The sequence below is a fragment of the Canis aureus genome, chromosome 17 (assembly GCF_053574225.1).
Source record: "Canis aureus isolate CA01 chromosome 17, VMU_Caureus_v.1.0, whole genome shotgun sequence".
Classification (NCBI taxonomy): domain Eukaryota; kingdom Metazoa; phylum Chordata; class Mammalia; order Carnivora; family Canidae; genus Canis; species Canis aureus.
The window spans coordinates 55,382,186-55,405,655 of NC_135627.1; the positions used below are offsets into that span (position 1 = coordinate 55,382,186).

At 35.7% G+C, this 23,470-nt stretch overlaps 1 protein-coding gene across 2 annotated transcripts in view; it reads right to left on the reverse strand.

Moving 5' to 3' along the window:
* The window catches only part of NUFIP1 (nuclear FMR1 interacting protein 1), a 74,894-nt gene that overhangs the window by 19,604 nt on the left and 31,820 nt on the right, over positions 1-23,470 (reverse strand). For both annotated transcript variants that reach the window (XM_077855615.1, XM_077855616.1), the window contains exons 8-10: positions 17,526-17,642; positions 11,408-11,625; positions 3,781-9,808 (exon numbers count right to left, since the gene is read on the reverse strand). In XM_077855615.1, the coding sequence (XP_077711741.1) occupies positions 9,692-9,808; positions 11,408-11,625; positions 17,526-17,642 (452 nt within the window). In that variant the 3' untranslated portion in view covers positions 3,781-9,691. The remainder of the gene's footprint in view (positions 1-3,780; positions 9,809-11,407; positions 11,626-17,525; positions 17,643-23,470) is intronic.

The window sequence follows — 23,470 nt, forward strand, 5'->3', positions numbered from 1 at the left end:
CGACTTCTCTCAAGATAGAAGAAGGCCACAGTCCAGTGAGAAAGGACCAAAAAAAATCAGCAGTCACTGTGACATAAAAAAAGGCCCCAATTATTGGTTATCTTAAGGTAGTTTAGTGGTTAGAATCAGCAATATTTGTGTAAAATCAAAATTTGTGAAGTGGCTGCTGCTACCACTCCAGTAAGACATGGAATCAATTTCAGTGGTTTTTAAAACATGGCAAAGAACATGGGAAGAAAATGTAGCCTGAATTAAATAAATGTCCATTAAGATATTAAAAAGAAATCACTCTGAAATTAATAATGGATTATTTCCCATTACATGTTATCATCTTCAAAAAAAGAAAAACAGAAACCCTTCTATAGAGCACAGAATCTAGAAGGCAGAATCAAGAAGGTAAACTGTTTTTTTTTTTTTAAGATTTTATTTATTCATAAGAGAGAGAGAGAGAAAGAGAGGCAGAGACACAGGCAGAGGGAGAAGCAGGCTCCATGCTGGGAGCCCGACGCAGGACTCGATCCCGGTACTCCAGGATCGTGCCCCGGGCCAAAGGCAGGCGCCAAACCGCTGAGCCACCCAGGGATCCCAGTAAACTGTTTTTTTAAAGATTTTATTTATTTATTTGAGAGAGACAGAGATAGTAAGAGAGAACACGAGTGGGGAAGAGAGGGAGAAGCAGGTTCCCCAGTAGGCAGGGAGCCTGATGTGGGGCTCAGTCCCAAGACCCAGGGATCATGACCTGAGCTGAAGGTAAATGCTTAACCAACTGAGCCACCCAGGTGCCCCCAAAAGGTAAACCATTTTATCTGTAAAAATAAAGGGACTAGAACAGCAAAATAAGTTTAAGTTCCTCTTCTACATTTTTATAGAATAAGGAATTAAGTCACAGATCCTTATCTCATACTATATGCAAAATAGATTAAAGATCAAAATACAGTATCACAAAAGTATTAGAAAACATATACTTATATGTTTTAGGATAACACAAAGCCATCCCAGAAAAAGTAACAGAACAAACTTCTCCCCAAATAAAAATGCTAGTAAGAGACTGCAATACTTAACAAAAGATTAAGATCCATAATAGAGTATGTGTACAAATCAGAAAGAAAAAAAAAAAAACAAGCAATCAATAGGAAATAAGGAATTAGAACACACAATTCACAGAATGCAATGGCCAAAAAAAAAAAGGGAGGAGAAATGTTTGGCCTCTAGTGTCAGGAAAATGCAAAAAAAAAAAAAAAAGAAAAAAGAAAAAGAAAAGAAAAAGATGCCATTATCTCACCTGACAGAGTAACAAAATTATTCTACTTGCTGTTTGGGGATGTTCTCATTCCTCAACAAGGTTATCTAAGTTCAACCTGTTACATGTTGAAAGGTCCAACACTAAGGACCTGCTACTGCTCTGGACCAGTATCTGCTGATGGGACCAACTCCTGGGGTAGGAGTATTTGAAGGAAAAGCACATCCACCCCCACCCCCCTGTCCCTGAGGCCACGTGGGATACAGAAGGGGAAGCCTGGGCACCACCTGGTCCTTCTCTTAGAGTTTCATATCCTCTTCAGGCATCTGAATGTAAAGTGAACTCTGAGGGAATGTCAAAAAAAAATTTTAACTTTAAAGCCTTAAAGTCTTACAGCACCTGGTGTATTTCATGCATCAGCAAAACCAGTAAAAAGATTAGTAAGAGCGTGGATAAAAAGAACCTCTTGTGAACCTGTCAAGGAATAATTTTCAAAAGTTGGAAACAACACAGTAAACACAGGTCAAAGATTTCACTTCTTACCAAAGAATCCCAAAGGATGACAAAAGACAATACCGGAAAAGGATAAGGGGAATAAGATTACTAAGTCAAATGATCAATGTCTTACAAGGCTAAACAATCATGACATCCTTTCTACCAGAGAAAATGAATAGGTCATTCTACCAAATAAAAATCACATGCGGCTTATCGATATTGTACAAGTTAACACCAGACGTTACATAGTCTGGGCCCTAATCAATCAGTCAAACAAAAAGGGTCAGTTAACCATTAGATGGATTTGTTAGATACTGCTCTAGTACAGTGACTTCCCAAACATTTTAGTCTGAGGACTCCTTTACACTCTTAAAAGTTATTGAGATCTCCAAGAGCCTTTGTTTATGTGGATTCTATTTGTTAATATACATAGCATTAGAAATTAAAACAAAATTTAAGCATATTAATTCACTTAAAAACAACAAACCATTTACATATTGACATAACTTTTTTTAAATCTCTATTTTCTAATACAAAAAATATTAGTGAGCTGAATGGCATCATTTTACAGTTTTCCAGATCACTGGCATTTCAAAAAAATAATTTATTGATGACATTAATTCAATAATTACAAGGTTACAAAGACTATAACAGGCATAACTAAAGATAGCTAATAAGAGTACTGAGAACAACGTGAGTTAAGCTCTAAAAACTCATGTATGTTTATCCTCAATCTACCACTTTAGAAAATTCTAGATCACACACGAATACCCAAGGACACTTCTCATTAGCTGTCACATATTATATAGCATCACATATTATATAGCCTTTGGAAAACTCTATCCAGTCATAAAAAGAATGAGAGTGAAAAAGGCAAATGTCCTATAATTATGAAAATAGTTTGAATTTCACAGACCCCCCTCTAAATTTAGGGTACACTTTGGGAACCAATGATCTTGTAGGACACTGAAAGGGTATACAGGAATCTATTTTCCTTATTTCAAGTTTCGATATGTTTTCTAAACATATTTTTAATAAGAATGTAATTTAACATAGCCTTTTAAAGGCATTTGACCTGTGAGCCCAAGACTCCTACAGAAATACTCATAAACACACACACATATGCATACACAGAGTATCACTGTAAATTCAGTAGTGTTCACTGCAGTCTCATTAACATTGGAGAAAAACTGGAAACAAATTTCCCCATAGGGGAATGATTTACAAAGTGAAAGTGCATATATGCATATGTGCATATATTTACATATATATAAATATTCATGACATACTGTCAAGTGAAAAATTTGCAAAGCAATATCTATCGGCCACCTCATCACAAAATTTATATAAGCATATTTAGGTATTTGTAAATATATGTATTTTAAAAGTCTGGAAATACACACCAAACTATTAGCAGTGATACCTCTGGGTAATAGGATAAGAATAGTAGAGGGCAAAACAAACCTTTTTTATCTTATATACAACTGGATTATTTGAATTCCTACAATGAGCATATCGCTCTTGTCATAAAAAAACAACAAAATGAACAAGGCAACTGAGAAACACAGTGACTAAATACAGCACAGTATCCTGAACTTAATCATCAGAAAGGACACAATGGAAGACTGGAGAAATCCAAGTAAAGCCTATAGTTGAGTTCTACAAATTAAATAAAAATATAAAAATAACCAGAAAAATGTATAGACACTAAACTGCAAATACTTGACCCAGGCAATGGTGGTATTGCCCTCAAATAGCCAGAGATAAAAGACTGCTGGAAACCACAATAATGGAAACTTTCACACAATCTATGAAAAGGGAAAACTATTATAGGTTGTCCTGGGGGTGCACAGAGACACATTCAAGTCAACAGGTACAAAAGACCGAGAGAAGACCCAGAAAGCGTTCCAAACACTAGCCACAGGTTGTGTTTCACAAGGGTACACTGCTCTGCAGGGCACAGTCTAGGGCAACAGCGATCAAGAACAGAAATTTCAATTCAGGTATGTTCTGCATATGTCTTCTTTATTACTCCATTTACTCACATTTACTAGTTTTCTCCTCTCCCAGTTTTGAAATAATCAATTCGTACGTGCCTCCCAAGAAGCCCCCAGCTATGCTAACAGCAGACTGTTTTGGAGCAAGTCTGCCCTCTGAAGCTCCAGCTTCCACATAGTAGAAGTGGCTTCTCTTCTCCCAGAGCGACCATTCAGTCCACATCAGCCTTGCGTATGGGGCAAATAGTTACTGGACAAAGGAAGTCAATAGGGCAGCTTTCAAATGAATATTAAATATGTGGCAAAACCTGCCCTGGTCTGTTCCTTCAGCAGGAACAGTCTGTTCCTATCTTCCTCCACTCCACTCTCACAACAGTAGTAGCCACAAGCTCTACTACAGTTGGCATGGCCATTTTCACAATTAAATGAAGATATAGCATCCATTTCAGAATTTAAAAGGTCTACTACTTCATGGAGAAAAGGAAGGTGATAATAATAGTAAATACAACACAGGAGTTGAGCAAATATTAAATATGTCCAATGTATATTTTTCTAATCTGGCATTTGTGATAAACAAGGTATGAAATGAAATACACATAATGATCTCAACTATGTTATCTTAACAAGTTATAGAAATTTAATTTGTCTGATTGGATAGCTGATGGTCTTAAGGAATTATTAATTGTAAAGATATGGTGGGGATTTTTTTCAAGTCCTTATCTTCTAGAGACATATACTAATTATACAGGAATAAAGTAGTAAGATGTCTGGGCATTTGCTTCAAAATAATCTCAGGTGGGGTGGGGAGGAATAGGTGAGTTATAGATGAAAATAAGACTGTCCACAGATTGATAAAGCATCGAAGCTGCTATCTGATAGTTGGGAAGAGGGGTATCATTACATGATGCTCTATACTTTTACATAGCTTTGAAATTCTCCAAATTGAAATGCTTTCTAAAAAGCCAGAAGAAGAATTTTTTTAAAAGATGCTTACTCTAAAACAGAATATAATGAATGAAGAAATTAAGTTAAAAGTAGATTAAAACAGCTCTTTTTATGTCTCTTTATGCTTCAAATTCCTTGAAGTGGTATTTAAAAAAAAATAACTGGAGATTACAACAGGGAAGGAGTACAAGATAGAGGGTAATATTGGGGTGCCAGTGGTTTTGAGAAACTTGTAAGTTCCCCACAGTGGTTCTTAAAATGTGGTCCTCCAGACAAACCTCAAAAGCATCACCCATAAACCTGTTAGCAATGCGAATTCACAGGCCACATGCCAACCTCCTTAATTATAATTTTTAGGGGGTAGGGCCCTGCAACCTGGATTTAACAAGCCCTCCTGGTGATTCTGGTGTCCATTAAAGGTGGGGAACCACAATAAAGCTGATCAGACTGATAAAAAGCAAGAGTGGAAAGCCTCAGCCCAAACCGGCCCAAGAGACAACCGAAAGATAAAAGCAATCCCAAGGATACACTAAGCTGAGTGTACACATGACAGAAAGGTGGACGCCTCCAGCTGTGACCATCAAGTCTTAACCTTGCCCACCTCCAAAACCAAATGGTTGGTGGGAGTGGGAGAGCTCTGCCCTGGAGAGAAGAGGTCTATCCTCAGAATAAGAGGTGAAGGTGAGGATGGGACAAGAGCAGAGATCTGCCCATTTCCCATCCATGTACTCCAAACAGTCTGCGTGAACAAGTCCCCGTTTCTCAGTCAAGGTAAACGTCTTTTTTTTTTTTTTTTTAATATTTTATTTATTTGAGAGAGAGAGAGTACAAGCAGGGGGAGCGGCAGGCAGAGGCAGAGGGAGAAGCAGGCAACCCTCAGAGCAGGGAGCCCAACGTGGGGCTCGATCCCAGAACCCCAAGGTCATGACCCGAGCCAAAGGCAGACGCTTGACCAATGGAGCCACCCAGGTGCCCCGGTAAGTGTCTTTTGAAGAAGGCTCATACCAATGTGGGGAAAATACACACCCAATCACCAATATATTAATCAAGTGAATCTCATATGTAAGAATGATCCTTTAAAGAAAACAAATAGTGTAAAGATAATTAGTAAACTGAACAAATTAAAACAATGGAGTTGGCAATGGAGAATACAAGTAATTGAAGGAATAGAAAATAACATGGAAATTCCAACTGATATCCTCAGAAATGTAAGGATACCACATCAATGAAAAAAGCAGTGAGGCCAAGAAAGCCATCTTGAATATTTAAAAACAAATTACTAAACTTAAAATGAAACAGAAGCTAAAATACTAATGTAATGGACATGCCTGAAGAGGGAATCAGTGATCTGGACATTAATATCTGAAGAAGTCTTCCAGAACAGAGCAAAAAGCCCAAGACAAAACATAAATGTCCAGTGACAGAAGATCAAGGCAGGAGGTCCCACACTCAAAAAGAGTTCCAGGAAAATGAAACAGATAAAATGGAAAGAAAATCATTAAAGAAACCATTTTAGAAACTGTTCTTCATCCAAGAATGGTACAATTCTACAGAGTGAAAGGACCATGGGGTGTGACAAATGTCCCACACACCTAGACACATAATGGTAAAACTTCTAGAGCTCCAAGCATAAAAAGAAAATCCTAAAAGCTTTTCAATGACAGAAAAACAGGTTTTTATCAATAAATAAAAAGAGAAGGTGAGAGAATTAGATTGGTGTCTGATTTTTTGAATCAGCAATACTGGATGCTAACAGACCATCACGTGAATGCTTCAAAATTCTGAAGGGAAAGGATTTTGAACTTAACACCCTAAACTCAATTAAAAAAAGAAATTCAAATGGAGGATTCAAACTGATGGATTAATTACCTGATGATACACTGCAGTAAACCAAAAAACTAATCTTGGGATGAAGAAAAAGCAGTGAGAAGGAAACAGTAATACTTGTATTTGTCTAAATAACTACGCATACTATTAAAACACACACAAACACACACCAAGGTAACAGAAATGAATCCAAAACAAATCCCACACGATGACAGAAGGAGATGTCCAGGAAGGGAAGTGCTACGATGCTAACGGAGAGAAATGGAAGATAGGGCCACTGTATCTACAGACTCAGAGAAAAAGATAACCACTAAAGGAACAGCAATAGGTTTAATTGTCTCCGAAGCACTAGAAAGAAAAATGAAGAGAAAAAAACAACAATCATGCCACTGAAATGCTGAAATAAGATACAAAAAAAAAAAAAAAAAAGGCTAGGATGGTCCCTCCAAACATTTCAACAATTTCAATTAATATAAGTGGATTAAATTCCCCAGAGGCTATTAGACTGAACTCCCAAAAAGCTGTTTTGACTACATTAATTGAGGGAAAATAGGTCAATGCAGAGAGTACTGAGGACAAGAGTATTTCACAGTTATAAAAGACACAACTCACCACAAGTCATCATATAATGCTTTCTTTTACATTCAGAAATCAGTTTGTTATACGAACAGTTGGACAGGAATGTAGATGGTATGAACAATTAACAAGCTAAATCCAAAAAAACCTTGTATCCAAGGGCAGGCACCCTTCCCCCTGAAAACACTCACAGAATATTTACAAATATTGACTGTGTATTTCATAAAGTAGAAACCACATAGGCTATATGGTGCTTAGAAATTAAATGCACTTGAATTCCTGGGTTAAATATAAAGGCAACTGAATCTGAAATTACCCACTAGAAATAACTGACAGTCACTAGAGCTCAAGACGGCCAGATATAGACAAGGCAATACTCAGAAGAGCAGTTTCAGTCTTAAATACATTTATTAGAAAACAAGAGAAATTGAAAATAAAACTTTGTACAATATACTCTAAAGCAGTGATTGTGAACATCCCTGGAGTTATGGGGGTCTGTGAAAGCAGCCTAGGAGTCTGAATTCATTTAGTATTTAAAGCCTATGGAACTTGCATGCCAGCCTATGATAAAACTGCAGAGTAAGTCAGATTTTAGGATATCAACCCAGTGTATAACGCTGGTTACTTCATCCTGATGAGATGAATTGGGTTAAGAGTCACAGCTATGAATAATGTAAAAATTAAACTGAATCCCTTAAAGTCAGGCAAGCCTCATTCATTTTTCTATTTTTAATCCATGTATAATACTGGCAGCACATAAATAAGCACTCAACAGTGTTACATAAATTGAATTAAGTAATGTGCTGGACAGATAATTTTCTAAAACATGGGATTCATTGCAGGAGGAGAGTTAAACAGAATAAAAAGGTCTGTATGGTGGGGCAGCCCAGGTGGCTCAGCAGTTTAGCGCTGCCTTCAGCCTGGGGCATGATCCTGGAGACCCAGGATTGAGTCCTAGTCGGGCTCCCTGCATGGAGCCTGCTTCTCCCTCTGCCTGTGTCTCTGCCTCTCTGTCTCTCATAAATTAAAAAAATCTTAAAAGAAAAAAAACGTCTGTATGGCAGTTACAAAGTTGGGAAACACTGACCTAAATATGAATTTTGATCTTTGGTCTGTAGTATCATAGCGTTATATGCCAGGTGTTCCCGGATTCTGGATAGGATCTTATAAATATTGGAACAAGAGATCTTTCTTCAGGGCTGCCATCAGCTTTCTTGCTTGCCTTTTTCTTGCAGGCAAGACTCATGGACTTCAATAATCACAATGTTAGAAAAAATTCAATTTTTCAACCACATCAGATTAATTTTCTTTTAAATTTAAAAAAGGAAGGCTCCAGTTCTAGCTAGCACAAGCGACTAGGACATAAGATCAAAACCTCTGATATTGGGACACCTGGGTGGCTCAGTGGTTAAACATCTGCTTTCGGCTCAGGGCGTGGTCCCGGGGTCCCAGGATCAAGTCTCGCCTCCGGCTTCCTGCAGGGAGCCTGCTTCTCCCTCTGCCTGTGTCTCTGCCTCTCTCTCTGTGTCCCTCATGAATAAATAAATAAAATCTTAAAAAAAAACAAATTCTGGTATTAAAAAGACTCAAAAAAGATCTGTTTATTTAAAAACATTTTAAAAGGGTTCAATTAAGAAATATGCTCAGTTTTAAATCTTAAAACTGAGGTTTTACATTATTTCACGAACTACAGTTTTTGCTACAAATTAGATGGACCTCATCAAGTACCATGCTTTACATTTGAGAAATTAAAAAGGTCCAATTCTGAACCATACCAAAAAGAAGCACTTCCAGTGAATCTAAACATACACAGAGGCCTTATCTATGTCAATATTCCAAACATTCAGTATTTGAACTACTTAAATAGTGTCAATAGGTGAATTTCCGAATGTCCTTGGAAATAAACTGGGAAATTTTAAATTTCAAGACCTTTTGAGTGTATTAATTTGATATGGTTTATTATTTAAATAATCCCCCTTGCTACAGTTAAAGGATGATTCTCATTTTCCTGCATTTAGACAAAATGATGGGGCAGGTCGGGTGGCCCAGCAGTTTAGCGCCGCCTTCAGCCCAGGGCGTGATTCTGGAGACCCGGGATCGAGTCCCACATCGGGCTCCCAGCATTGAGCCTGCTTCTCCCTCTGCCTGTGTCTCTGTCTCTCTCTCTCTGTGTCTCTCATGAATAAATAAATAAAATCTTTAAAAAATAATAAAATAAAGACGAAATGACTGTACTTCTCTCCGTAACCTACAGCTTTGCTCAATTATGTTTGCTGAATTAAACATTTTTAAGGTCTTTTTCTTTACTACTAACCCAATATCTTCAATTTTTGACTGGTCCCACAGCAGACTTCCTTACCTGACAGCAATAATACAAATAAATATAAGTAAAAAGTAGAACTCTACCAGCAAATATTAGGCAAACCCCAACAATAGAGACAGAGTCTTAAAACCAGTTATGTATTTATTTGCATAGATTCAAAGGAAAGAATTAAAAATCCAACATAATATTTCATAAGGTCTACAATTATTAATCCAGTTGTTTTTTTTTTTAAAAAAGGTTTTCCTCCACTAACTTTAGGATGGGCCTATTTCACATGAGTGCTGGTACCTATACATCTTTAGTTTTTGCAGAATTAGTATTAAGTCCAAAAAAGTCCTTTTTGATGATGTACCGAACACACTGTAAAATCACATTTCTTTCATGTCGAATGTCTGGAGCTAAAAGCTAAAAAACAATAAATAAAATGATTAGCTGGTAAATAAAATATATCCAGGAAACACAATCTAAAATATTATATATACCTTCTCCATATAAAGAATACAGAATAAAGATATATATTTATAATAACTTATATTTATAACCTATATATAAATATATATTTAAATCATTTCACTAAAAAAATAATGCAAGAACATTTCCTCTTAACTTACACCAAGACTATCTAGTTTTTAAACAGCATAAATGTTCACATTTTCAGTCCTTTCTAGGAGTATCTAAACAAAGGACAGGAAATGTAGGTTTAAAAGTCTGTAATTCTTTAACCTACAAATCATGTCAAAGAGGACCCTCTTAAACCTAAACCTACAAACAGTATAGAAACTTATAAGCAGATACAGTAAATATAGTAGTGATGAAACCAGCAGTAAAAAATCCCAACAGTCCTGGATTTTTACAACTTTTCATTTTTGTGCCTGTTGCAATTGAAGGCAATCTAAAAAAATTCCTGGTATTTAGAAGAAATACATAACCAAGGAATCATATATGATTTGCCAAAAAGGGTAAGATCATTCAATTTATTTTCTGATGTTATTAGTTTAGAAACATCACAGAGGAATGAACGTTCTGTGAAGAGATGATTTAATTTACCACTTTCAAGGTATTTTAAAAATGCAACTTACTTTATATAAACACTGAAATTTATAAAATAAAGAGTACACTTCAGATCAATTCAAATAAGAAGCAACTGGGTCTCCATGTAACACCTCAAAGAGGGTAGCCACAGAACACCTTAGCTACAGTGTAAGCATTTAGCTGACAGGGCAAAAAGGACTTTTCACACATTGTCAAAAGTTCTAGGGGATCCCTGGGTGGGTCAGCGGTTTGGCGCCTGCCTTTGGCCCAGGGCAATACTGGAGTCCCAGGATCAAGTCCCGCGTTGGGCTCCTGGCATGGAGCCTGCTTCTCCCTCTGCCTTTGTCTCTGCCTCTCTCTCTCTCTATGTCTATCATAAATAAATGAATAAATCTCAAAAAAAAAAAAAAAAAGAAAGAAAGAAAGAAAAAAAAAGTTCTACAAGTCTAGTAAAAATTTTGGAATATTTTTCTATTACCCTTAGTATGAAAGAACTGGATCTTTGAACAGCTTCATGTCCATTACTTAGAATCAAAAGATGTGCTGCTTCCTCTTAAAATGTGAAGAAATAAGATTTTTCAGCACATCACACTGAGAATAAAGCCAATAATGCACAAAATAAACACATAAAAACCTCTTCCTCCTTTTAGTCTGCCATTGTACTTAGCTGTGCTTTCAGTGAAAACTTTAAAAATGTCAGTACACCTTAATACATATTTCCTTATCAATTAAATCTACAGATTCTTTCATTTTTAGCAGTTTTAAAAAGTGTAATGATTCCACATTTACTAAACATCAGCTATATGCCAAATGCAGCTTCAAAATTAAGATACACAAATAAGTCTTCAAAGAATAAAGGTCTTTGGTGACGTCAAAAAGCATGCATGCATGAACCCATGCAGAAACCCAGTGGCTCTGGCTTCATCACCTGAGAAGAAAAGAGAGATCAGAATGTAAAGAAAAGTCACTTACCATTTCCAGGAGATATGGATGGTGTGTCCTTGGTTCAAATAAGGTATGATAGTTGTGATAATCTTTTTTCCTCTTAGGGTTTGTCTTTTTAAAACTTTTCTTTGGGCTCCTATAGTTTTTAACAGTCACTTTAACATTGTTCCTTGATCTCTTAGGAGTATTGTTATGAAGAACCTCATCTTCCACCAGAATGTCTGCTTCAGTCTTAATGGGAGCTTCTAAATGTGATGAGAACAAATACAAAAACAATAAAAAAACAGGTAAACTTCCAAAAATAACCCAAAAAGTCATAATACTCCCCCCAGTAGCCATAATCCTGGCTACTTATTAATAAAAACTAGGCATTTTCAATGCAGTACAGTATTTTTCAGATTGGAAATATAACTGCCAATAATTGAAGAGATTACCACAAAGAGCTGCAGGAAGTGATCTCGATGAAGGAAATAGTATCAGATGGAAACTTGCATCTACCCAAAGGAATGAAGAGTGTCAGAAACCGTCAATATAGGGATAAATACAAAAAGACATTTTTTTCTGATTTGAAAAAGGTTTTAAAGATAACTGACTACTCTAAGCAAAAATAGAAACAATGTATGTGGGATTCATAACACCTGTAGGAAAATCTGATAACAAGAGCATAAAGGAAGGGAAGAGGAAAATGTAAGTATATTGCTATAAAATTCTTAAATTACATATATGAAATGGTATAATACCACTGAAAGTACATTGTGATAAGCTGAAGCTACATACTATATATAGACCAACTCCTAAAAAAGCAAAACAAAGAGGTTCAACAAATAAACCCATATTTACACTGCCCTAATAATAAGACAGCATAAATCCAAAGGCAAGAAAGAAGGAAAACAGAACAAAGACAAAAAGAAACAGCCATATCAATAATTACAATATATATAAATAACTTAAACATCCCACTTAAAAGGGTGAGTGGTCAGACTGGGGGAAGAGAGAATGTGGGGAACAAGATCAACTACATAATGTCTACAAGAAACCAACCTTAAATTGTTGGCAGTTCTTGCTTTGCACAAACAGAACGGAGATGAAATCTCAGTTATCAAGGAAGTATGAAGCAAAGACTGTCTGTGACCAGACACAGATTAAAAGCAAAAGGAGGAAAGAAAATACCATACATATAGCAATCATAAAAAAGCTGGATCGGCTACATCAATATCAGACAAAGGAGACTTCAGAATAGGGAACATCACCAGGGACAAAGAAGGACAGTTAATAAGGATAAAGAAATCAATTCATCAAGAAGATAAAACCAGTAACACCTAATAACAGAATTTCATTATACGTGTAGCAAAAGCTTAAAAGAACTGAAACAAGAAAAAGACAAATCCATTATTAAGGTTGGAGACTTTTAACACTTTGCTCTCAGTAACTGAAGAACAATTAAACAGAAAATGAGCAGGAATATAGAAGACCTGAGTACCCTAACAACTCAAACTGACAAACACTCAATCCAAGATACGTTTTTGTCAAGTTCACATAAACATTCACTTGTGCTAGGCTATAAAACAAGTCTCAATAAGCTGGAAAAACAAAAAACAAAAAATGCCTGGCAAGTGTACAAAGTATGCTCTCTGACTGTAACAGAATTCAAGTAAAATCAGTTAACAGAAAACTATCTAGAAAACCTCCAATCTCTGGAAACTAAACAACATATGTCTAAATAACCCATGAGTTAAAGAACAAATCATGAGATGTTAGAAAATATTTTTTAAAAAATAAAAATGAAAACATAATGTAAATTTATAGGATGCAGCTAAAGCAGTGCATGGAGACAAATTTATAGTTTTGATTGCTTTTATTAGAAATAAAGAAAAGCCTAAAATCAATCATCTGAACTTCCACTAAATCAGATAGTGAAAAGAGAGGAAATAACAGAGTGAAAAATCAATGAATTACAAGCAGACAATAAAGAAAAATATAAATAGAAAAATCAGAAGTTGGTACACTCTAAAAGATTAACAAAATTAATAAACATCTAGCAAGATTGAGCAAGAAAAAAAGAAAAAAATACCATTTAATAATATGAGGAATCAAAGGGGGGATATCACTACAGATCCTACAGATATCACAAGAAAATATTATGAACAACTTTATGCCAATAAATTTGACAACAGAAATGAAACAGATTTTTTTGAAAAACACAAATTACCAAACTGAACAAGAAAAATCAGAAAATCTGAATAGTCCTCTACCTATTAAGGAAATTTAATTCATAATTGAAAGTCTACCCCCTCCTCTAAAATGCCAGGTACAGATAACTCCATTACTGAATTCTACAAATAAGACAAAATGGTAGCAATCCTACACAAAGTCTTAAAAAAGAGGTGGAGGAAATAGATCCCACTCATACCAAATCCAGACAAAGTCATTATAAGAAAAGAAAAACACATCCTTCATGACCATGGAGGTAAATATCTTTAACAAATAAATAAAGATAGTAAATAAATATCTTTTATAAATTATTAGTAAAAGACCAAGTAGATTTTATTTCAGGAATAAAGGTTGGTTTGATACTTGAAAATCAATCAATATATTTCACCATATTAAGAAGAATAAAGAAAAGAACCATATGATTAGTTGAAAACTGACAAGTTTTAAGGATCTCCTCCTCTCACTCCTAAAATGGTTATTCTGTATTTCTGACAAGGTGATATGATATAAAGAATTCAATTCTAGAAGGTGGGAGACTGGGTTCAATTGCCTGGACAAGAGTATAGGAATCTAATCATATCCCTCAAAACCTTCAACACCCAAGTATTACATAAGACCAAATGTGATAACTACCTTTGAAACAAAGTACAGGGTAATAAGTCTTAGAAGCATAAATCCTAGTCCCAAACTGTTAGGTTCAAGTTCTAGTTTCATCACATACTAGTTGCGATCTTCAGGCAAGTTACTTATCTCTGCCTAAATATCCTCACAAATAATGGCACCTGCTACATGAAGTTACTGTGATAACTAAATGAGTAAAGCACATAAAACAGGACCTGACCCAGAATCAACAATATATAAAGAATATGCTATGACAGGGGTGCCTGGGTGGCTCAGTCAGTTAAGCATCTGACTCTTGATTTTAGCTCAAGTCATGATCTCAGGGTTGTATGACTGAGCCCCCAAGCCAGGTTCTACATAGCATGGAGCCTGCTTGAGATTCGCTCTCCCTCTCTACCCAACTCAAGTGCACATCATGCACACTCTCTAGCTCAAAAAGAAAAAAAAAAAAGAATTTGCTATAATGATAGTGGTTTTGATGTGCCCTCAAAGTGATAGAAAAAAGAAAAAAAAAATCAGAAATGTAACCATAAAAGGAGCAAAGAATTCAAGTGGTTTATAGAGTTCAAAACTATGAGAATAATAACAAAAGGCAATAAGAAAAGACAGAGTTCTAATTTCTATTATTCCCTTCCCCTTCAAGTATTGGTCTTCCAATCCAGGAATACAAAAGTCAAATGAATCAGAGCTTACACTGTCAATTTTCTGCTAAGGAACGAGGAACCAGAACCATTTATATTTTTCTTGAGGCTCACAACATTTCCCAGCTTAGTATCATATTTTAATGCAATGTTTATCAATTCAAATAAATTTAAAATATAACCACTGCACTTTTTCAAACCTATAAATCCTTTTTGGCATGTGGTCTTTAAACATGAGTTTTCAATGGAGGACCTCCAGTCACAGCCCAAATCATTTTGAAAAAACAACAATTTTGGAGAGCTATAAAACTGTGCTTAACTTCTAACATGGCAAAACAAAAACAAAAAACTAACATGTAAAATCTGGAAGAGATTTCAAACTAATTGATTTGGAAATATTACTCATTGAAATTTTCTTTCCTATGTATAGCTTAATGATTTTGAAATCCCCAAAGCCAAGCTTAGCCTCTTGTTTTGTTTCAGTCTTTCTTGAGGGACTCCTTCCTTGTTTAAAACTGTTTCTGGAAAAAAAGCACAATTCATGTTTAAAATCCTCTATATACCTGTATTAACTCCTAAGTTGAGATAGATATTAACTAAGATGATACAATTGTTTAAATCTGTGAGGAATCAGAATGCTCCCCTCCATTTAAAATCCACTTAAGTAAGGAGCCTTCTAGATGCTATTTCATAGCTCAGAGAAAGCCCACTTTATTTCTTTGGTTTATTTCTTCCAAAGTCCCTATGTGTCAATATGCTATCCTACAGCCCAGAATTTACAATGGAAGTTGGAAACTTGCTAGTGACCTGGATGGCTCAATAAAGCTGAATTCAAACTACATAAAATAATTCTTAGGCCTTAGGAATGTGAAGCAAAGGCTTTTTCCTTCAAGCAGGGCATTTTAGACAATCAGTAAAAATAAATTCATATAAGGTAAAATTTATCTTTTAATAGACAATATCTTGTTATCTTTAAGAAAAGGCTATGCATTTCTGTTCAGGAAGACAGTAAATGTAACACAGAGAATGCCTAAAACGAAAGTTGGTGTTTAAGATTTTTCAGTCCCAAACCTAGGCTTTACAACAGCTCTGCCACATACTAACTTTGCAAAGAAGTTAAGCTTAAGGTTCCATAAATGAAGGAGTGGAATCTCAAAGATCACTCCCAGTTTCCTTTCTTTCTTTTTTTTTTTTTTTTCCTTTCTTTCTTCTAATTTAAAAATGGTGGCAGCCTCAAAATTAAGACATGAGAATGAAAGTATTAAATGTTTCATCTTAAGAGAGAGAGAGAGAGAGAGGAGAGCATTAGTGCAACTTGTTTTTATAAAATTCAGTAATCTGGTAATAGCTTTCATTGCTATCACCTGTCATAAATACAAGCGATAAGCAAGAAATGTAATATGTGTTTAAAGAATAACTCCATCTTCATATCAGTGTACTAGAAACAAGAGTAAAGAAATAAATACTGTTTTTCTTAAAATTAAAATAAAAACAAGAAGAGGCAACCATCGGTTAAGAAATACTCTGATAAGGCCAAAGTAGTTTGTATTTCAAAATTCAAGTAGCTTTTAACCAGCTACCACAGTAAACCACGGTCCATTAAAAAAAGAAGAAAAATCCCTATGTTACGGATACATCTAAACATTATCTTTCATATTAAATCCCAACTCTTTCTCCTTCAACATCTTCCAACTACAGAGTGATTATCTCTAATTTAATCAACATTAAAAGTGCTGCCATCTTCATCCAATTACACTCAAATCTTCCTTTCTTTTTACACACTCACTTGCAGACCCTGTACTCTTATCTTCAGTACAGCTCCTACTGTGATTACACATCTTGTACAGAGACACATACACAGGAATTCTCTCATGGTTGGTAAAGCCCAAATAAATTCACCATGCAGAGCCAGGTTTCCAACAGAAGGACACAGACTTATTCATTAAACAAATGCTGATTATTTATATGAACCTTGGGTTTATAATTGACACATTAGATCAATAACATAATAACTCTTTTAGGTGACCCTAAAAAAAGACGCTACGTTAAGCTGGTTTATTATCATCTTTAAAGGTCAGACATGTATCCTGCACATCACTGACTCCTCAGAAAAAACCTTGAAGGAATTCCATTTTATCCAGTCTTTGAAACATACAGGCTAACTCAACCACAAGCACAGAGTTATTGTGTTCTCCAAATGAGGCAATTTATGTAAATATGCTCTATAAAAAATAACGTTCTATATACATGTAAGGAATTCTACCATCCACTTTGTCACAAAGGACCTCTATTCATCTACCAAAGGTGCTATAAACATGTTAAGACAAGAATTGAGAGTAGGAAACAACAAATTAACTTTCTTTGCTGTATCTTTTAGAATTGTCTTTGATTCCATTAATGGCATATTATCTCTTCCCTTTCCTATTCTGTCATTGTATTATTTTTGCCCTTTTCTCCCAGGCTAACAACACATTTCCTCATTTCTCCAGCTTTCCTTTATCCCATGCTAACATCACTTCTGAATCAAATGAAAAATATGAAGATTAAATAAACAATGCTCTTGATACATTTTGTCCTCAGAAAGACATACATGAAATGATGCTACTGATGCACAGTATACATCAAATTCAAAGAGCAATAAAACAAACCTATCAACTGAGGCCATGACTTACCTTCTGGCTCACTCTCTGACCCTGAGAGACTACCATAGCTGCTCATTAGTGAGCACAGGGCTGGTGTCACTTCCTTGGGTATGACCGTACTTTGTGGTTTCTCCTCTTTATCAGATTCTGAAAAGAAAAAAAAAAAAAAAAACAGGAATGAGATAAAACAGTATACCAAAAACATCCACCACCATAAAAAAGAAAGCTGGGGATCCCTGGGTGGCGCAGGGGTTTGGCGCCTGCCTTTGGCCCAGGGTGCGATCCTGGAGACCCGGGATCGAATCCCACATCGGGCTTCCGGTGCATGGAGCCTGCTTCTCCCTCTGCCTGTGTCTCTGCCTCTCTCTCTTTCTCTCTCTGTGACTATCATAAATAAATAAACATTTAAAAAAAAAAAAAAAAAAGAAGAAAGCTGACAGGTCCCCTACTCCTTATATGTTAGTGAAAAGAAAGTAATTTCTGATCATTTCCTTAATCTTTCCCAAAAACAAAATTCAGGAAACTTGAAATTTTTTCCTTGGTTTATTTACATCTTCATGGTCAGAGAAGCTACTTGCCCCAAAGAGAACACAGAAGGCCAATGGAAGCTATATACAGCTTAGTTATTTACCATGCTTCACACGTTATGGAATTTGAGCCTTCTCTAAGTTAATTATACAGTCTTTGCTAATTAATTTATTTTACCTTATTAGGCTATTATGCTATTAATTAATTTTATTAGGTAATAGGAAGGCCAAGGCCAGAAATTTATTTAACTTCACTGGATTAGGAATAAATAATAAAAAAATATCTACTTTTCTTGTTTTTAAGACTAAGTTTTGAGGGCACAAATAAAATTTAACCATTCTATATATAAAAGCTTAGTCAAAGACTTATGCTGAAATGAATTCACCCAAAGTTTTTATTATTTAGAACTTCTAAGAACTTAAGTAAACAAGCCAAGCCAGAGAACTTAGCAAGTACCAAAGAGCCTGCCAAAGGTAAAGCGTTTGATCAGAGCCCATGGAGCCTAGTTGTAGCCTCAGGACACCACCTATTACATTTGTTTTTGGCAGCTCTAAAAATGTATTACATTTAGTCTAAACAATCAATAAAAAATAAAGCCTGACTGAAGAATGAAGACAGGAAGTAACCTGTCTATGTAATGTACCGGCTCAACCCCCAAGTAATATGAAACATTTCAAGACAGCATTGAACATTCACCAAGTCAGTCTAGGGGAAAACAAAACATACTAGTAGAAATTGGGGCTATACTTCTATGTGAATATGGAACTGCACATACTGGTGGATGAAGTTAAATCCCCTCTTCTCCACCCATCCACCCTACCCAGCACCATACCCTCCAAAAACTGCTCGTCAATTTTAAGGTAACTTCTCATCTTTTCTTATGAATTAATAAAGAGAAAGAAAAATATGCAGTTTATATATAAATTACTAGTGGACTAAACAGAATCTACAAAATATTAGTATGGAGACTGTTCATCTCATTGTTTATTTTTTTTTCATCTCATTGTTTAAATGATGATAAGCCAAACTATTATTTCTTTCTAAGACTCAGAGGTACTGAAAAGCACAATACAGTTGACTATAACACTCTTAAAAGAATGAGTTTATTTAATCCTTAGGAGGTATCATTTTCACTATTAATTACAGATGATGAAACTGAAATTCAGAGAATCTGAGTAACTTTTCCTTCAGGTAACAAAATTATGCAACAATTGGATCAAAGTTAAATCGGGGCTGATTCCAAGTTCCAATTCTTAACTAATGGGCTAGAATATCTCCTACAGATACATAAAGTCCTCTTATTAAAATGAAGCCATCCGGGGGATGCCTGGGTGGCTCAGAGGTTTAGCACCGCCTTCAGCCCAGGGCGTGATCCTGGAGACCCAGGATCGAGTCCCACATCAGGCTCCCTGCATGGAGCCTGCTTCTCCCTCTCCCTGTGTCTCTGCCCCTCTCTCTCGGTCTCTCACAAATAAATAAATAAAATCTTTAAAAAAAAAAATGAAGCCATCATACCAAAATGTCTCTATGGTCAATAAAAATGCTAATAAATGTCTTCTTCCAGCTATGGTGCCATTTCTCCGTTCCCTGTTACAGCAAAACGATAAACAACTACCTGAAGTACTTAGATGTGAACAAGTACAAGCTATAGGAGAGAAAGGGTTTGGCTTTGTTCAGTACTGTATCCTTAGAGCCTAGAACAGTACCTAAGTGCTGAACAAATATTTGAAGAACAAACTGTTGCATGAATGAATAAAGACAAGTTCAAAAAGGCTAACTGGTACTGAATGATAGGGCTAGGAAAAGGTGGAGCCCAACACAAACCTAGTTCTGTCTGGATTCAAAGCTCGTTTTTTTTTTTTTCTTTCTTTTCTTTAATAACATGATTCCATTTTTATTTTTAAAAATAATATACACATGATAAGAAAAATATTAAAAAGATATACAACAAAATGTGAGCAGTGGCTGTCTCTGTAGATTAAGAACATAGGGGTTTTTTTAAATGCTCTTCAGTTTTTGTTTTTATAATCAGAACATAACAGAAAAATACTGGAAAATAAACTCTGAAGGAAAATATTTCCTCGCAATTCAAGAAGTGGAGAGCAAGGCTTTAATTGGCCTACATATCACCTCTTTCCCTGTCTTTTTTTAATAACTTTATATTTGAAACAATTTTAGATTTACACAAATGTTGCAAAGATAGTACAGAGAACTTCCATGTACCCTACCATCCAGCTTCCCCCTTACATAACCGTGACACATTATCGTAGCTACCAAATAAATTAACATTGGTATAATACTACCAAAGCTACAGACTATATTGTAATTTCACTAGTTTTTCCAGTAATACCCTTTGCTTGTTTCAGGATCCAATCCATCATATCACATTATACATTTAGTTATCGTGACTCCTTATCTGTGTCTTCCCCAAATCTGTGACAATCTGTCAGTATTTCTTTGTCTTTAATGAACTTGACACTTTTGAAGACTACTGGTCAGTTGTAGAATGGCCCTTAGCTAGGGTCTGTCTTATGTTTTTTTGATGATTACATGGAGGCTATGGATTTTAGGTAGTGCACTTCTCATCACATCATATCAGGAGTCCATGACATCAACATGGCTTATTACTAGTAATGTTAACCTTGATCTCTTGGTGGTCTGCCTGCTTTGCTATATAAAGTTACAATTTTTTGTATTATTCTGTTTTTTAAAATGATTAAGTTTAGCCCATACTCAAGGGGAAGGAAATTAATTAAGCTCCCGCCTCTTAGAGTAAGGAATAGCAAAGAAATTTAGACATATGTTAAAACCACCACGGTAACTAATATTTAGGGGGAGATATTTTGAAACTATATAAATACTCTGTTTTACCTTAAAGATTTGCCACTAATTTTACCACTCATCAGTGGATCTTGGCTGAAATAATTATTACTGTGGTGTTTTTAATGGTGACTTTTTATTTCCTTCACTTCTTCTACAATTATTTATTAGAATTCTTCGTAAGATCTGTCCCTTCTTCCTTATTTTTTATTTATATCAGTATGGATTCATGGATATTTATTTTATTCTTTGGGTTATAATCTATTGTTATTTATTTTGTGGTTTGAATTATTCCAACTTTGGCCATTGGGAGCATTTTCCAGTTGGTCCCTATATACTTCTGACATGTTCACAATTCTGATGCTTTCTTGAGCACTTTCCTACCTTCTGGCACTATTAAGATGCTCTAGGTTCACTTTGTATTTTCTCTGTCCCAGCTCTACAATCGATCATTTCTCCAAAAGGCCCTAATTTCTTCAATTGGAGAATGGTAAAACCACAATCTGGATATGTGGTGTATTCATTATCAGGACTGTCACAAAGTTCACTATACTTGAGTGCCTCCCCATGGGTAAGAGTTAGGACTTCACACAAGTGAACAATTGCTCTCCTAGGCTGCTCTCCCTCGGTTATGTTTCAGGAATCCATGACCTGTAATAACACTTCGAAAAGAGGTTATCAGTCGTTTTGGCCCTATCAAAACATCCTTTTTAGTGACTTTTCATCTAGAAAAAAAAAAAAAAAAAAAGGCTGTTCCCAAAGTCCCTTGGATCTACTAGCAGTTCGAATATAGGCATTTTCAACAGCTGGAAAGATTTATGCTGAAGGCACTGTACTGGCTGACAAAATAAGACTCCAGGAAATTCACTCACTTTTTAACAAAAACAGTCAAAACCCCTCTCTAAATGAAAAATGCGGGATCCCTGGGTGGCGCAGCGGTTTGGCGCCTGCCTTTGGCCCAGGGCGCGATCCTGGAGACCCGGGATCGAATCCCACGTCGGGCTCCCGGTGCATGGAGCCTGCTTCTCCCTCTGCCTGTGTCTCTGCCTCTCTCTCTCTCTCTCTCTCTCTGTGACTATCATAAATAAATTAAAAAAAAAAAAATCTTTAAATGAAAAATGCCAGTATAAAGATGGGAGCAATGAAGATGATAAAATCAAACTTTAAAATGATTACAAAATACCAGCTCAAATAATTTCTCTTACTGTTAAAACCTTAGCAATACCTCTCTATCTCATACATACACATCATATGCCCTCTGACCAAATATATAAATATATTAATCTAAAATTTATCAATGGACTATGATTTTTTGAAGTCAGAGAGACTTCTCTGAATTATAATACTGGACAAGCAGAATGTACCACCTCAAGTAAATCCCTACTGAAATGAAAAGAGAGAAAAAAAATACATCTTTTTTTAAGGCCTGCCTAAGTACAAACACTAGTTATAAAAGCTTCCCATCCAGCTTCTTTCTACAACTTATTTAACTTGTCTCTCCCCCTTCATCCCCCTACTCTATCTTGTTGCCTTTATGAAGTAAAACACAATTACATGCTCTAGCCTCAAGATTTCTAGATACCCTAAAGAAAAAGCAATCTGTTGAAAGTCACCCTAAAAAAATGGAAACCTTGCTTTCTGCACCCCGATGTTTATAGCAGCAATGTCCACAATAGCCAAACTGTGGAAAGAGCCTTGTTGTCCATCGAAAGATGAATGGATAAAGAAGATGTGGTTAATGTATACAATGGAATATTACTCAGCCGTTAGAAACGACAAATACCCACCATTTGCTTCAACGTGGATGGAACTGGAGGGTATTATGCTGAGTGAAGTAAGTCAATCGGAGAAGGACAAACATTGTATGTTCTCATTCATTTGGGGAATATAAATAATAGTGAAAGGGTATATAAGGGAAGGGAGAAGAAATGTGTGGGAAATATCAGAAACGGAGACAGAACATAAAGACTCCTAACTCTGGGAAACAAACTAGGGGTGGTGGAAGGGGAGGAGGGCGGGGGGTGGGGGTGAATGGGTGACGGGCACCGAGGGGGGCAAACTGAACACCAATAAAAAATAAATTTATTATAAAAAAAATAAATAAATAAAATAAAATAAAATAAAATGAAACCTTGCTTTATGGTTTCCAACTCTCAAAAACAAACATTAACAATGAACATTCACGACAGCTAATATGCTGGCTTATTCTTATTTTAACATCTATCTTTTAAATACCAGAAGCCCACCTCACGTAAATGTCAGTGCAGACACTGACATCCTCCAGTGGGTTCTATGACAATAGCTATATTTATACTATAATGAATGACTAACAAATTGTATCTTTTGTGTTCAGGTAGATGCTGAGGCACTTCAGTCAGTGATGCTTGATGTACATTAGTGAGCAGCTCTTCTCTTTCTAGCTCAGACAACGCTTATTAAAACCACGGGTCAGGAAAGACATAAAACATGCTGCATTTACATTTAAACAACAGCAACAAAATAAACATAGTCCTAACTAATGAGATACCAAAAAAAGATTTAAAACAACAACATTGTGAGGACACTAGTTAGCAGAACATACAAGGAACTAAAAAAAATATGGTGCCATTAAGAACATCTAGTGAAAA